At 38.6% G+C, this 16,620-nt stretch overlaps 1 protein-coding gene across 3 annotated transcripts; it reads left to right on the top strand.

Annotated features, from left to right (window-relative positions):
- Window positions 1–74: 74 nt before the first annotated feature.
- RAB8A (RAB8A, member RAS oncogene family) lies at window positions 75–16,073 on the top strand. 3 transcript variants are annotated; one of them, XM_073324457.2, is made up of 8 exons: window positions 78–259; window positions 1,901–1,961; window positions 5,594–5,654; window positions 6,263–6,340; window positions 6,987–7,076; window positions 9,277–9,342; window positions 10,088–10,138; window positions 11,466–16,073. In XM_073324457.2, exons 1-8 carry the CDS (start codon window positions 100–102, stop codon window positions 11,556–11,558), a joined length of 660 nt encoding a protein of 219 aa, XP_073180558.1. In that variant the 5' UTR covers window positions 78–99; the 3' UTR covers window positions 11,559–16,073. The 3 variants fall into 3 exon arrangements, with proteins under 3 accessions (XP_073180559.1, XP_073180560.1, XP_073180558.1); XM_073324458.2 differs by lacking the exon at window positions 9,277–9,342 and having other exon boundaries at window positions 75–259; XM_073324459.2 differs by lacking the exon at window positions 6,987–7,076 and having other exon boundaries at window positions 77–259.
- Window positions 16,074–16,620: the final 547 nt, after the last annotated feature.

The raw sequence follows: 16,620 nt of genomic DNA, 5'->3' as shown, positions 1-16,620 counted from the left end.
GGTGGGATGTGAGGTGACGCATGCCTCAACTAGCCAATAAGAGCAGGCAGCGGGTGTGAGGGGCAGTAGTCTCACCCTGTGAAGCTGCGCGAGAGGCGGATGCTTCCGGAGGGGCGGGGCCCAGCCCGGTGGAACATGGCGAAGACCTACGATTACCTCTTCAAGCTGTTGCTGATCGGGGACTCGGGCGTGGGCAAGACCTGCGCGCTCTTCCGCTTCTCCGAGGATGCGTTCAACGCCACCTTCATCTCCACCATCGGTGAGCGCTGCCCCCTCAGCCGCCGCCCCTCGGGGACGCAAAGGGCGAGCGAGACGGGGGGCGCGTGTTGCTAGGGCAGGGCGGCCCGTGTGGCGGCAGGAGAAGGGGGGACAGGGTCGCTGCGTGTTCGGGTCTGGCGGGGGAGATCCGTGTGCCTGTCTGTGACGTGTGCCCGCTTACGGATAGGCGTAGCCGGTAGAGCCCGAGCTGTCGTGTGCGGGGTGGGGCAGGGGCCGTCAGGAGTGGGCTGCACGGGGGTGAGGGGAATGGTCCGAAACGGAAGGCTTTGTATTGACACTACGATGTATTGTTTCCGAGTAGCAGCCGTGTTAGTCTGTCTTCGCAAAAAGAAAAGGAGGACTTGTGGCACCTTAGAGACTAACCAATTTATTTGAGCATGAGCTTTCGTGAGCTACAGCTCACTTCCACGGGTGTGCATCCGATGAAGTGAGCTGTAGCTCACGAAGGCTCATGCTCAGATAAATTGGTTAGTCTCTAAGGTACCCCTTTTTTTTTTATGATGTATTGTTGTTTGCCACGGTAAATTAAATCTAAATAGGACACGCTCAGTCCGCAATAAGAGTCTCCAAGCTGATGTGCACCGAAGTAACTGCCAACTCCGACCCAGTCTACACTGCACTCTTTTGCTAGTGGGTTTTTTGCAACATTTACACTACCCAAAAAAGCCCTACTGTAGGTAAAGATATACCAGCATAAAAGTGCTTTTACCAGTATAGCTTATTATGGTTGGAGAACTGGTATAAGCTACACCAGTAAAAACATTTTTCTGCCAATATAAGCTGTGTCTGTAGTAGGAGGATTTGCTGGTATAGCTGTACCAGTAAACTTATTCTAATGTAGACTATGCCTTAGTTATTTCAGTTGCAGTTTGTGTGCAGACAGGTCCTTAGCTAGATAGTGTACTTCTGTACTTTTTCTTTTTGCATAGCAGTTGAGGTTTCATACACTAGTAAATGGGGGGAGTAATGTGATCTTAACTGATGATAGTATATAAACAAACCTCTGTAGAATTACATATGGAATTAAAAATATAAACCATTTTGCTCTGAAATCTGACTTATCTTCTAGTCATACTAAAATAAGACTATTTTTAAAGTGTTAATTTTTATTATTACAGATGCCAGTTTTTGACATATTGTCTTAGTAGGAAAAGACTACCCCACAGCTAAAATAAATTTTCTAATAATCTATTAGAATTGAGAAAAGAGAAATCTAATAAATAGTAATTATATGATACTTCCAGCGACACCGTGTGGCATAATGCTCTGTTGACCTTGATACAGCTTTTCTGAAGTTAGATTGAACTGTACATTGTGGTTCAGCTACAGCAGGTTAGGCTTTGAATGTGACTGTACTTAAAGGGATATTATTTATTTGGAGTAACAGTGTTACAGTTTCCCTGCTGGTTTACACCAGGTCTGCTTTCAACAGGGGCTTTCTGAATGTCTTTGTTCAGAATGAGCTAAATGTTGTTAAGAACTCCATGGACATTCAGAATTCACTTTGTATCTAATCTATTAACTAAATGGAATGGGTGCCTTTGTTTTGGAAAATTAAAGGGGAAAAAGTGTTAACTTGATCTTTACTGGAAATCTTAATTAATGTAGGTTTTTTCCCCAGGTATTGACTTTAAGATTAGAACCATAGAGCTAGATGGCAAGAGAATTAAACTGCAGATATGGTAAGCATTTACTTTTAAAGCTATATGAATTAAGATAAAATGTTTAGCTTATGCCAAGTATCTCTCTGCTTCACAATTTGCATACTGAGTGGTGATATTATCAATAGGATTTTTGCCCTAATCCTGGTTTTTGGGAAATTATAGTATCTGAGTTTATTGAAGATGGGGTTTATGGAAAATAAATCCTATCAAACTAACTTGATATCTTTTTCTATGAGATTTCAAGTTTGGTAGATAAAGGTAATAAAGTTGATTTAATAGACTTCTGTAAAGGTGTTTGATTTAGTACCACATGAGATTTTGCTTAAAAAAAAACAACAACCAAAAACTAAACAATATAAAGTTTAACATGGCATCCATTAAATGGAATAAAAACTGACTAAGTGATAGATCTTGAAAATGTAATTGTAAATGGGAAAATCATTGAGCGAGTATGCTTTCACTGGAAACAGTGGAGTCTTGCCTGGATAACACTAGAACTAGGGGTCAGCAAATGAAATTAATAGGCAGCAACAAAAGGAAGTATTTCTTCACACAACACACAGTCAACCTGTGGAACTGTTTGCCAGAGAATGTTGTGAAGACCAGGATTAACAGGGTTCAAAAAGAACTAGTTCATAGAGGATAGGTCTATCAATGGCTATTAGCCAGGATGGGCAGAGATGCAAAACCATGCGCTGAAGTGTCCCTAGTTTCTGTTTGCCAGAAGCTGGGAATGGGCGACAGAGGGTGGATCGCTTGATGATGACCTGTTCTGTTCATTCTCTCTGAAGCACCTGGCATTGGCCACTGTCAAGACAGGATACTGGGTTAGATGGACCATTGATCTGACCCAGTATGGCTGTTCTTATGGATCAATTCTTGGCCCTGTCAAGGTTCCTCCCCCACTCTGAACTCTAGGGTACAGATGTGGGGACCTGCATGAAAAACCTCCTATGCTTATCTTTACCAGCTTAGGTCAAACTTCCCCAAGGTACAAAATATTCCACCTTTTGTCCTTGGATTGGCCGCTACCACCACCAAACTAATACTCGTTACTGGGGAAGAGCTGTTTGGACACGTCTTTCCCCCCAAAATACTTCCCAAAACCTTGCACCCCACTTCCTGGACAAGGTTTGGTAAAAAGCCTCACCAATTTGTCTAGGTGACTACAGACCCAGACCCTTGGACCTTAAGAACAATGAACAATCCTCCCAACACTTGCACCCCCCCTTTCCTGGGAAATGTTGGATAAAAAGCCTCACCAATTTGCATAGGTGACCACAGACCCAAACCCTTGGATCTGAGAACAATGAAAAAGCATTCAGTTTTCTTACAAGAAGACTTTTAATAAAAATAGAAGTAAATAGAAATAAAGAAATTCCCCCTGTAAAATCAGGATGGTAGATAACCTTACAGGGTAATTAGATTCAAAACATAGAGAACCCCTCTAGGCAAAACCTTAAGTTACAAAAAAGATACACAGACAGAAATAGTTATTCTATTCAGCACAGTTCTTTTCTCGGCCATTTAAAGAAATCATAATCTAACACGTACCTAGCTAGATTACTTACTAAAAGTTCTAAGACTCCATTCCTGGTCTATCCCCGGCAAAGACAGAATATAGACAGACACACAGACCCTTTGTTTCTCTCCCTCCTCCCAGCTTTTGAAAGTATCTTGTCTCCTCATTGGTCATTTTGGTCAGGTGCCAGCAAGGTTACCTTTAGCTTCTTAACCCTGTACAGGTGAGAGGAGCTTTCCCCTGGCTAGGAGGGATTTCAAAGGGGTTTACCCTTCCCTTTATATTTATGACAGGCCCTATGCTATTTAACATTTTTATCAGTGACCCGAAGGAAAAACATAAACACTGAAAGATTGTAGGTGACACAAAAACTGGGAGAGTGGTAAATAACGATTTAGAGATGCCTGGTAAACTGCGTGTAAGCAAATATGCATTTTAACATGGCTACATGTAAATATATACATTTAGGAACAAAAAATGTAGGCCAGACTCTATCCAGGGATGCATTGACTCTGAAAAGGATTTGGGGGTTATGGTGGATAATCATCTGAACACTAGGAGCTCGTGTGATGCTGTGGCCAAAAGAGCTAATGCCATCTTGGGATGAATAAACAAAGGGAACATAGAGGTCAGAAGGGACTACAGGGGTCATCTAATCTAACCCCCCTGCCAAGATGCAAGATTTCTTGGGTCTAAACCATCCAAGACAGATGGCTATCCAGCCTCCTTTGGAAAACCTCCAGTGAAGAAGCTTCCACAACTTCCTGAAGCAGTTTTTTCCAGTGTCTTACTGTTCTTACAGTTAGGAAGCTTTTCCTGAAATTTAATCTAAATCTGCTATGCTGTGGTTTGATCCCATTGCCTCTTGTCTTGCCCTCTGTGACAAAAGAGAACAATTTTTCCATCTTTTTGTGACAGCCTTTCAAGTATCTGAAGACCACTATCAGATCTCCCCCCCCCCAATCTCTCACAAACTAAACCTACCCAGGTCCTTCAGTTTGCATTTGCTTTTTCTGCAATAGCATCGCATTGCTGACTCATGTTGAGGTTGTGATCCACCACAACTCCCAGATCCTTTGCAGCCATGCTGCAGTCAAGCCAGTTTTCCCCCATTCTGTATTTGTGTGTAGGGTTTTTCTTCCCGAAGTGTAGCACCTTGCGTTTGTCTTTAAATTTCATTTTGTTGTCTATAGCCCAGTTCTCCAGTTTATCAAGATCCCTCTGAATTTTTGGCTCTATCCTCCAAAGTATTGGCAACTCCCCCTAGCTTTGTGTCTTCTGCAGACTTGATCACTATGCTTTCTATACCTACATCCAGGTCTTTAATAAAGATGTTAAACTGCATTGGACCCAGAATAGATCCTTGTGGAACCCCACTTGAAACCTTCCTCCAATCCAAGATCATTCCATTAATCCAGGACTCTCAAATAGGAGTAGAGAGGTTATTTTATCTCTGTCTTTGGCACTGGTGCAACTGTTGCTGAAATACTGTGTTCAATTTATCAACATCCTTCTTGAATTGTTGGCATCAGAACTGAAGAGAGTTCAGAGACCAGCCATGAGAGTGATTAAAAGTTTAGAGAACTTGCCTTTTTAGTGATAGACTCAAGGAGGTGGGTCTATTTAGCTTAACAAAGAGAAGGTTAAGGGGTTTCTTGATTACAGTCTGTAAGTTTCTACATAATGAACAAATGTTTAATAATGGGCTCTTCAATATTGCAGAGAAAGGTATAACACAATCCGATGGCTAGAAGTTGAAGCTAGACAAATTCAGACTGGAAATAAGCCATAAATTTTTTGCAGAGAGTAATTAACCATTGGAACAATTTACCAAGGGTTGTGGTGGAGTCTTCACCACTGATCATTTTAAAATCAAGATTGGATATTTTTCCAAAAGATCTGCTTGAGGAATTATTTTGGGAAAGTTCCCTGGCCTGTATTATTCAGGAGGTCAGACTAGATCATAATGGTTCCTTCTGGCCTTGGAATCTGTGAAGATAAAGCTGTAGTTTTGGTGTGTTTAAAGAATGTCCCTGTAATGTTTAATGAAACTCTCTCTAGTGATCTTAATTTCAGAATGTGTTCAAGTAGTTTGCATGTACTAATTGGGTTTGCTTAATTATTTTAGGGACACAGCTGGGCAGGAACGGTTTAGAACCATCACAACTGCATATTACAGAGGAGCAATGGTAGGCATGATGTAGCTGAAATTTTTTTCATTTTAAATCTATTTATAATGTTCTGCAGAAAGTGAAACCATTCAAGTTTTACTATGAAGCATAATCATTTATAACTATAATGAGCTCAGAACTTGAACTCTGCTTGGCAAGGTATTTGATAAGACCAGTGTTCCCATCTCTATGTTCAAATTATGCTGCAGCAGCAACAGCTGGTCTGGGATTCCCACAAAGTCAGACTTCCAGTGTGACTTGCATGTGCATGTTGGTGGCAGATAAACCAATAACATGTGTGGCTTGCTAGGACATTGGTTGCAGTACAGCTCAAAGATTCTTGTACTCTAATGATACATAATAAATTTAACCCAAACTACATACTAGAATGCTGTTTGGTTTTTTGTTTCCTTTCAGCAGTTGCTTCTCTGTGCAAGTGGCTTCGTATCAAAGGTTGATGTGGTTTTTTTGTGGTTTTGTTGGTGTTTTTTTGTTTTTAAATTCTAGCATTTCAGAATTTATTTTTCTTTCTGTCTTGGACATGTATGTAATCCTTACAGAAACAATTGTTAGTTGAAATTAAGTTGCCATGGTTTGTTTTTTGTCGTTTTGTTTTTTATCTTTAGGGCATCATGTTGGTATATGACATAACCAATGAGAAATCTTTTGAAAACATTCGGAATTGGGTCAGGAATATTGAAGAGGTAACTTCCCACTTTATTTACAGAAATCTTTAATATTAAGTATACTGTCCCTATTCAAACTTTAGAAAAGTAGTTAAAATCAGAATGGTTCAGAACTGTTAAATTTGTCACTAAATTGTGTATATTAAAATAATTTTTTTTTTGTGTGGAGTGGGTTGGAGAATCTGTGTTCGCAAGAAGCTTCAAATTGGTAATATCTTCTGGAATTATTAGTCAGTAGTAATTCAGTATGCCCACATGTAAGAGCAGACTGCATGAACTGGAGTCTTCCCTGCAATTACGAAATCCAATAGTTGACTCTTTCTACCCTGACAGCATTCTAATTATTTCTAAACAAAGCACTTTCAGGGCATTGAGTGGCACCAGTATACTGCAGCTATGAGGTATTGTCCTAGCTGGAGCCGTAAATCCCTGGAAAATGTTCAGCATCAAAGTTGTCAATGCATTCAGCACAACAACTATTTCATCTTGTTGATGGCATTCTGCATTTATTGAGCACTTCTAGAGTTAACTCAGTACTTAGAATTCAGAAAATTTGTTAATCTTACAATGTGCAGTTAAGAAGCTTTTCTCTAGGATCACCAAAAATTATGTAAAATAACAAAATCCTAGGTCTCTGTAAATTTTCTGCCCATTTTCATCTTAGCATGCATCCCCAGATGTCGAAAAGATGATTCTTGGAAACAAATGTGATGTGAACGACAAAAGACAAGTTTCTAGAGAGCAAGGGGAGAAGGTGAGTGCCCCAGTTCCGCTCTCTGGATAGACAGTAGTCTGTTGTGATTGAATCCCATGTTCTTCTAAGCCCCTTTGGTATGGACAGTGACCAGTTCTGAGCTCTGGGTCTCTCAGGCACAGTCCCAGTTGGAGACCTAGTGTCTCACATCCTTCCTGGGCAGTGAGACCCACATTCTGGACACCTTAGATGCTGGAACTGGTGCTACAGAACTCCTCAGCCCCTGGTTGTTTATACATATTCCTCCCAGAGTTCACCTCCCTGTAGGAACTCTGGTTTCTTAAGTCCTTCAAGGAGAACATGGCAGTAAAGCAAGGAATAGACTTAGCACAGAAGTTTCTTAATCACAAACCCTTACACGTGAGTTACAGATCTATGGAGAACAACAAACTCCTGAATGCAATCCCCCTAGTCTGACCTCACTGACCCTGTGAGTCTTGGGTTTGGTATTAGTCCTTAAACCAGACAGCCTATCCAGCCTTCTTGGCCTGGTCATCTTGCAACTGGCAGTGTAATGGTCTCCCCTGTTTAGAAGCACCCCTTTTTAAAACAGGCTTGGGGTATGTCTATGTTGCGATCACTGGGTGTGATTGCAGTTCAAAAAGATATACCTGAACTAACTTTAATCTCACTGGCTCCAATCTCAGAACAGGAAAGCTGTGGCTATACAAGCAACAGTGCAGGCTATAGAAACCCACCTGAAATCCTGGGTAATTACTTGTGGGGCTAGCCCACACTGAAGCTTGTGCTTTCACAGCTTGACTGTTTCAGGACCCAAGCTAGCTAGATTGGGTATGTCTGCTCAAGCTGCAGTTACACCCAGCAATTAAAGTCTACACGTACTCGCAGTCCCTCTTGTTGACCATGTGTTTCCTCTGAGGAAATTCCAGGGTCCAAAGTCAGTTGATCTGTTCGTAGAAAAGCCATTGTTCCAGTAGGGAAGAGTCGTTCAATGTTGATGGTCTTTGGTTGATCTGTCACAGCTTTTCAGACAGTCTGTCCATTACATGTCCAGCCTCTGCTGTGAAATGGATACTCTAATCTACTGTTTACAATGCTAAATGACATTCACAAAACTGAATTCATAATTTGACACAGACGTATCCCCCAAATTGTCACAGTGAGAACAGCATTGTATTGTGTATCATTGATCTTTATTGCAAGAGTTAAAATTTTAACAATTCTGCAATACTTCAGGAAACTCATCAGCTGGTGTGTATTTTATTTAGGAATACAGGTAATAACTTTTTTCGAAACCGAGAGTTGTCACCCTTTCTCTAAAATGTTCCATTGTGGCACATTAGGCTGTGTCCTAAAAGTCTTATTGCTTAAATTCATTTATTTTTAATTAGACCTTTAAATACAAAAATGCACCTATCCATGTTCTCTAGACACCTTTTTGACACACTTAAAATGTATTTTTAAATTATAATGCAAGAACATACCACACATTCTCTTCCTTTTTGAAATTCTCCTCCACCCTTCCATATTGTCAAATATATGAGGGGGAGGAGATGATCCTATATAACAAAGTCTTATTCCCCAACCATTGGGACAAGTTCCTAGGTGTGTAATGACAAACTTTTTGAGCAAAAGGAAGAAAATTTACATGCTTTGGAAGGCCTGCTTTTCCCTGAAGGCTAGTGGAATAGGGCATATTGACACCTAAAGCTGGAAGATGCAATCCTGCTAATTCCTCATAAATGACAAGAGAGGTCCATAAGGGTACAGGGATCCACCAGAGCAGAACAGCTTGCAGGCACTTAGTTTTATAATTTGTAAGAAACTTCATTCTCATCATCACCTATTCTTGCTGTTTTGTTGTTCTAATTTGGGTTTCTCAGGCAAGATTTGATATTTTTGGATATCTCTTTGTGTAGGTATCTTGTTGGGATTGTCATGAGTGCTTTGCAAAAATATGCATATTTTTACCTTTAAATACAATGCTTTTAATTTTTCTTTTTAAAAAAGACTGCAAGTTAAATCAGTGTGTAATGTAACTAGGATACTAAAAAACCAATTTGGGTAAAGAGAATTTTTTTTTTAACTTTTAAAAGATTCTGTGGTATCTGAATTTCAATTTAATGCTGCCACTTTGCAAAGTTCTCTGTTCAGTATCCTGGCAGGTCCTGCACAGTGAGAATGAATTCTTATTCAGGGCTTATATCTGATATGAGAAATCTTTATTTATTCTGTTCAGCTAGCTATTGGTTTTGGAATTAAATTCATGGAGACCAGTGCAAAAGCGAATATTAACATAGAGAATGTGAGTACTGACATTTTTTTCTTCTAGTACAGACTATTTTATTTAGATTTGTACATAAAAGCAATAAGAGTATCTATTTTGACTATATGCTGTTAAATCCTATCAGTTATTGGCAATGGGTTTTTAGCTAATTTAGACGGTCTAATGGAAGTATTTTGCAAAGAGCACGTTCCACTATGTAAATTAACTTAAAATAATTTTGTACAGTCTTATCTGTATTTACTGTAATTCTCTGCTTACTACGAACATTCCTTCTGTCCATCCTGATGAATGGTTATGGTATGAAGCCCTCTCCGCTGCGTGTGTGTAAAATCTCTCACTGTGCCCTCCAAAAGTGCCAAGGTTGGGTGTCTCTGGCATCCTGCTGCAGATTCTTTGGCCACTGATGGATTGACTTGAGGTGGTGTCCGACATGACCTGGTATATCCTTTCACATAGTAATCTGCACTAAGTCAGCTTGTTGTAACTTTCAGTGACTCTTGCACATCAAACCAAAGTTCTGTTATCTAGATATGTGGATCAACATCAGTGATCCTGGAGAGAGAGACTTTCTCTCTGAAATTAAGAGTCTCTTTTTAAACTGTTAAAGGTTTCCAAGTGGTAGGTCACAAATACTTCTGGCTGAAAGGTTGATATTCATCAGTACTTCTTGTTTTTGGAGTTAAGAAAGCAACTTTTATTAAACAAACTTCCACATGTATAGGTTGCTAATAAAACACAAGTTTTAAATATGCTCTTACTTTAGGCATTTTTCACTCTTGCAAGAGATATCAAAGCAAAAATGGACAAGAAATTGGTGAGTAACTGTTACTGAGTCCAAGCCACTTGTGTTGTTTTTTGTTTTTGTTTTTTGTTTTTTTTTAAATCCCACTACAGTATTAAATTGATTAGATTTTTTTTTTTTTTTTGTGGTCTGTTCCACTTAGGCACATTGGTGATGACAGAAACTTTCTGTCAGTCCTCCAATCAACTTTGTGCTTTTTGAATACAAACAGATGGCTAATTCCTATAGCGTAAAGTCATAATTGAGAGAGAGTTTTTAAATAGAGATTCTCTAAAGTTGCTAATAAATCCTGTATTGCTTTACTGAAATTGTGGTGAGAGCTATAGCAAAGAAACTAGTCAATGAAATTCCTTACTTTGGCCTTGTCTACACTATGTTGGGAGATCAATCTAAGTAATGCAACTTCAGCTATGTAAATAATGTAGCTGAAGTTGCCATACATAGATCTACTTACCACTGGGTCCACACTACCTGAGTCGACGGGAGAGTGTCTCCCATCGACATTCCTTGCAATTCTCGTTCAGGTGGAGTACAGGACTCAACAGAAGAGTGATCTGCAGTCTATTTAGCGGGTCTCCACTCAACCCGCTAAATCGACTGCCGATGCATCGATCGCCACATGTTGATCCCGCAGTAAGTGGAAACAAACCTTTACATTCTCATTGAATCATAGAAATTAGAAATGGGTGGAGGCAGATCAGGTTGTTCCGTAGTGGACCCAGTGTTCTCCAAAATATTATCATGTAACCAGTTCTAGTTATGGGACTAGCTTCTGGGAATTTTATCATCAAGTCATGTTTCACCTGCTGCATTTCTAAAAATTCCTTCAGGCAACAGACGAGAGTGCATGAATTTTGGTCTTCTTTATTAAACAAGCTTAATGAAGAAGCATTGTGTGACTTTTACTGAAACAAATTCCTGTATAGGTTTTTTTGATGATGATCACCATGTGACATAGAAGTGGGTGCAGATATAACTGTCATATTTGGGTCTTGCTAATGACTCAGATATTTTAATGAGACCAATATAAAAGTGGTGGATGCTTTCACCTCAGTAGGCATTTGAATCCAGTAGGCGTGTCCAGAATATGCACGGTCTATGTTTGGTTGAGCCCGGTTTAGCAAAATTCACTTTTTGTTTTTTGATTATTTTTGTTTGTGTGTGTGTGTGTGGAGGGGTGTTTTTTGGCTTGCTATGGAGACTGATCCAAAACCCATTGAAGTCAATGGAAAGATTCTCAATGACCTCAGTGTGTTTTGAATCCAGCTCAAAAGTAAAGTAATCTTGCAATCACGCGAGTTAAATATAAATAAATCTTTTAAATTCTTTGCATCTTTAGGAAGGCAATAGCCCACAAGGCAGCAACCAGGGAGTCAAAATCACACCAGACCAGCAAAAGAAAAGCAGCTTTTTCCGATGTGTTCTTCTGTGAGGGACACTGCCTTAATCTGAGCATCTGCTCCATCAAACTGGACTGTGCCTGTTCTGAGTGAGATTTCCTCTGTGTGTGGATTTAACAATTTCAATGTCGTGTCACACTGTGGCCATCAGAATAAGATTAAGAAATTGTTTATTTTAATAACTGTCTGACTCTTCAATTTTGGAGATGAAATTTTTAAAATATTTTTCTGTCACACCTTCCACTTGGCACATGCATTGTCTAGGGAAGGGATACAGATCAAAAGTGACCTGCAATAGCACCTTTATTGACAAGCTTCACTCTCTGGGCGGGGGTTTATATCTGTAATGTGTCTAAAGTAGAAAAATTAAGTTTAAATGACTTTACACTGAAATGCCAACATTAATAAAGTTATGTGTACATGATACACATGCATATAAATGTCTATAGATACATAGAGCACAATCACTTCAAAACAACAAAAATGCACTTATTTAAACAGTTACTTCCAGCTTTCAAATGGTGGGTAGAAGGTTTCTGCATATCTATCCTTTGGGCTATAACAGGAAAAAAACATTTTTGTCTGCACGTCACTAGTTCAGTTCCACCATTCTAGACAATCCACCAGTAAAAATTAAATGAAATGCAATGCCTCATCAGAAAGAAAATATCTATTTTTTTTAAGAGAACCAAAGTGTGCTGTAAATATAATAAATCCTTGATATGAGAAGTTTTGGAGGAAGAAACTTTATTTTCCCCATGTTAGGGAGGACCATCCATAATATATTTGTGGATTATCTAGGCATCTTTTAAACTGAGATAATTTTATTCTATACTCTTGTGCAAATGATCTGTGTTTCTAATCTGTTGTTTATAGTTATAGGCCATGGTTCAAATATAGATCACCTTATTCAAAAGTCATGACATAACTGAATAACACTATGATGAGCCACATAAATTTTTAATTTCATAGTTGAGAATGACTTCAAGCAAACCTTTCATGACTTAGTGGTTATTTCTAACTTGCGAAAACAAAAATGTATTGCATTGCTCCCATATGAAAATGCACACTCCATATATTGATACTTTCTGAAAACTGGCTTTTTTTTTTCCTTTGGCTGAGATTTCTTTCTCTCATGCCATGATTGCTTAAGATTTAAAGTGGCAGTGAACTGTTTTAACTATGTATGGCAATGCAAAAGATGAGGAACAGGAAACTTGTGGTGACCCTTAAAGAAAATATACTTCTGTGTATGTACACTTTATACACACACACACACACAACACATTCCAATATATAAAACTTAACAGCCAAGCAATTTTAAGCTCTTTTTATGCAGCTTTCCGTTTAATGGTTATAAAAGTGATTTAGTTAACTAGATTTGAAAAGAAGCCAACAAGTGTGAAGTATTTAGAAGCTGCTCTTTCTGTCCGATAACTGGCATAATGGTAAAAGAGAATTTTTGAAGAAAATGAACGTATCAGCAATGTCCTGCAACTCACTGGAATTGTTAACATGTTTTGTTTACATTGACAACTGCACTTAAGGGAAAAATAAATTAAAGCTCATTTTAAAATTGGGTTTTTACTCCCTACCTCTGTTTCCTTGAAGTCTGCGTGAATATGTTCCAACCTCTTTTCTTGCAGTAGCTTTCACTAGTGTCACTAGAGTTAAAGGGCAAATACATTATTGTAAAATACTTTATTAACTAATTCTCCTGCAGGCAAATATGAGCTCAGCCTTTTGGCTCAAACTGAATACAAAAAGGAACTAAAGCTTCACTCTCTTGCACACTTACCATGTTACTTTTTTAAATGGCTTTTTTTTTTTCCTGTGCTGTCAGCTACCCTGTGTCTAGTGTTGGTATGTTAAACTGAGCTAATTTTGTTCATTAAGTCATTTGCATGTAACATGCATATTCCAACAAGAATCAAGTAAGGATTTTATAGTATGAGGACTTTGCAAGTGTGCTGAATGACAGACTTCTCTAGAGTAAAATAATTCAGTTAATCATGGCTACATACGCAAACTAAAAGGGTCCTTTGTATTTCTGAGTACAGCTAATGCAGAGGTATAGGATGAACATGCAATGCTACGATGGAAGGATAAACGAGCATTTTTAAAATGTTCTAGGTAGACATGAATAGTTGGGGGTGGTTTAGGGGTGAGATGGTGGAAAAGTGTCGACAAACAAGATTCTCTAATACGTACATTTAAATATGTTTAGTTTCTGTTTCAAAACAGTGAATGAGGAATGTTCAGCCTCCATCCTTATACCCTGTGGTAGCTGGGTGTTGCAGTACATATTATCCTTTGATTCGTGACTGTAAAATAGTGGGCAGTCTGATACACTATGCGGCCTACTATTACATGGCATCCCATGCTACAGAGTTATCAGGCTTGATTTGGGAGGGGAGTATTCACTTCCAAACAGAGGTCGAAGGATGGAGTTGTAATCTTCACTTTTTATTTTTCTAGATCTTCATGGCTAGTACTTTAGTCTTTTTAATGTAAGTTAACTTTCTTGTATATGAATGTCCCATGTTTATGCAGGTGGTTGCACCTGTTTATATACCTACCTTACAGCATCATGATTTTTCTTTACAATTATTCTAGTTTACTTAATTAACAATTATATTTTTGCTCAAACTCAGGAAGTTTCATGCAGTTAACTGTGATGTACTGTCACCACTGTACATCTAGGTTATATAGATTTGACATAAAGGTTAAATCAATTTTAAGCAACATGAAGGCTGATATTCTAGCATAGCAAATATCTGTAATATAGTGAATTAATGTGTACAGTTGGATACATGTTTTCCGCAAGTGCTGCTAAACATTGACAATGCTATATACAATTTGTAGCACACTCACAGATCTTGGATAAATTTAGCATGTAGCTGGACGCTTTCACTAGCACTTTCATAATTAAATTGGTATTCTAGAAAAAAAAATGTTTTTATATCAACATGGCCAGAAGAAGCAACAAAAGAACAATAGCATATTCATTCATCACATATGTTCAACAGCTACTATTTGTACCACAGTTTTGTTTATATATGGAGGGCAAATGTAAATTTTTGGTGTATCAAGTTTTGTAAAACTTTGAAAACTCATTAGTTACTCAAACGTATTTAACACTTTCTGCAAAAGCTTTAGGTGTTTTTAAAAAACAACTAAAAATACAGCAGTTACTCTAACAATTGACACTTGGCTTACACAGAAACAAACCTACTTCTCGAGCACGAACTCAAAGACAAGGAGTACTTGTGGCACCTTAGAGACTAACCAATTAATTTGAGCATAAGCTTTCGTGAGCTACAGCTCACTTCATCGGATGCATACTGTGGCATTTGTGAACTCAAAGACGTTATCTCAATTGTCTTCATTTAATGACATCACAAGATCTTGTGGTTGACTTCATCTTTGAGGATGGCTGGAATATTTTCAGATTGGCCCACCCAAACAGAGGTCTCAGACTTTCAACACCCTATCTTTCAGTAATGAGTGAGGGTGCTTTTTAACATGTTGTCACCTTGATGTGCACAAAATGTGATCACCTGAGCGCACTAAATGTTTAGCAACATGAGAGCCTTATGCCAGCACCAGGCTTTCAGCCTCAGATTTATGAATCCTATGGATTATTTTCATCTCCTTACCGCTGCTGAGAAACATTTGGTGTCTCCCTTTAGGTGGGATGTTACTAACAACTTTTATTTGCTGTTAGGGTGTTTTTTCCTCTTACTTTCTCTGGCTGATACTAGTGCCCAGAGGCCACCGTGGTTTAAAGGTGTTCTGTAGGATTTGAAGCAGTTGGGTGGTACACTGAAGAAGAGACTGGCAAAGAGCTGCTTGGAATATGATGTTCATTTGTACAGCACGTTTATAGGGGGATACGGAAGAATTTACCAAGGCACACAAACGTTTGTGATCATTCCTAGACATTGCAAATACATCCAAATGAATGCTGTTGGGTAGTGTGCAGTCTGATTACTGCAGGGTGACTTGCTCCATGATTCATTTCTTCAGCTGATCATGGTGGGTAGGTGTGTGAATAAGGTAGATTGGCAGGCTGGTCTCTCTCCAGCCCTTGCTGCAAGAATTATATACTCCCAATGGGGTGTCGATCGGGGTTTAGTGTGACTTGGTCACTAAGGAAAATCTAACCTCGTTCGTACTGACTTTTAAAAAACCTGTAAACGTTTTTCTTTCAGTGTTTTTTAGGATGACCACTGTTGTCTGCTCCCTCTGTGATAATGCCTTTCTTAAAATGCACTCATTGGTTTTCATGTTTGTATTTTTAAAAGCTGTTATGTTTATTTTGTGGTATTTGTTTTTACTCTGTTGTACAGGACCCTGAACGCTACATAAATAAATTTCTTACGAAAAGAGCAGAACTTTTTTTTCTTTGGTTTCTGCCAGTTCTCTTCATCTTTCATGTATATAGCTTCCTAAGTAGAAAATAGGGTATTTATTCCTCTAGAGAGAAGGGGCAAGAACTTGGGGTAAGTTCTGAGTTGGTCTCAACTCAAAATTTTTTTCCTAATTTCCAGTCCTCTATTGAAAAAACATCTGAGAAGAGCAACACAGGGTAACAGTATCTAGCATAAAGATGCTTAGCAACAGGGCTCATTTTACTGCAGAATCGAGTTGATTACATACTTTTAATTTTATTGGACCAATATCTGTTGGTGGAAGGTACAAACTTTCAAGTTACTCAGAGCTCTTCTTCAAGACTAATGTAGCTCGAAAGCTTGTACCTTCCACCAACAGAATTTGGTCCAATAAAAGATACTATCTCACCTACCTTGTCTCTCTCATCTCTTGGGACCCACAAGACTACAACACTGCAATTCAATTTTATTATTCTGTGTATTCCCCTACTCTAAGCAACCACTCTTGCATATATTTGGGAAACTGCCATAAGTGATGTTTACTTAATTTTATTGAAACTGCCACACAATTAAAAAGCTATGTTATTCCACAGATCAATGTGGGGATTGAACTTGTGAGTCTTGGCATGTAAGTGATTTCAGTGTTAAATGTATATGTAGCAAAATAAGAATTTGTATATCATAAAAATAATTCAACATA

Source organism: Lepidochelys kempii, chromosome 25 (genome assembly GCF_965140285.1).
Source record: "Lepidochelys kempii isolate rLepKem1 chromosome 25, rLepKem1.hap1, whole genome shotgun sequence".
Taxonomy (NCBI): Eukaryota; Metazoa; Chordata; order Testudines; family Cheloniidae; genus Lepidochelys; species Lepidochelys kempii.
Note: the sequence above shows the minus strand (reverse complement) of the source record. Positions and strands in the feature narration are given on the sequence as shown.

Excerpts from the sequence above, each read along its gene's own strand:
- RAB8A (XM_073324457.2), top strand. The coding sequence starts at position 100 with ATGCTTCCGGAGGGGCGGGGCCCAGCCCGGTGGAACATGGCGAAGACC. Across the intron at positions 260-1,900 it reads CACCTTCATCTCCACCATCG|GTATTGACTTTAAGATTAGA; the intron begins GTGAGCGCTGCC and ends TTTTTTCCCCAG. Across the intron at positions 7,077-9,276 it reads CTAGAGAGCAAGGGGAGAAG|CTAGCTATTGGTTTTGGAAT; the intron begins GTGAGTGCCCCA and ends TATTCTGTTCAG.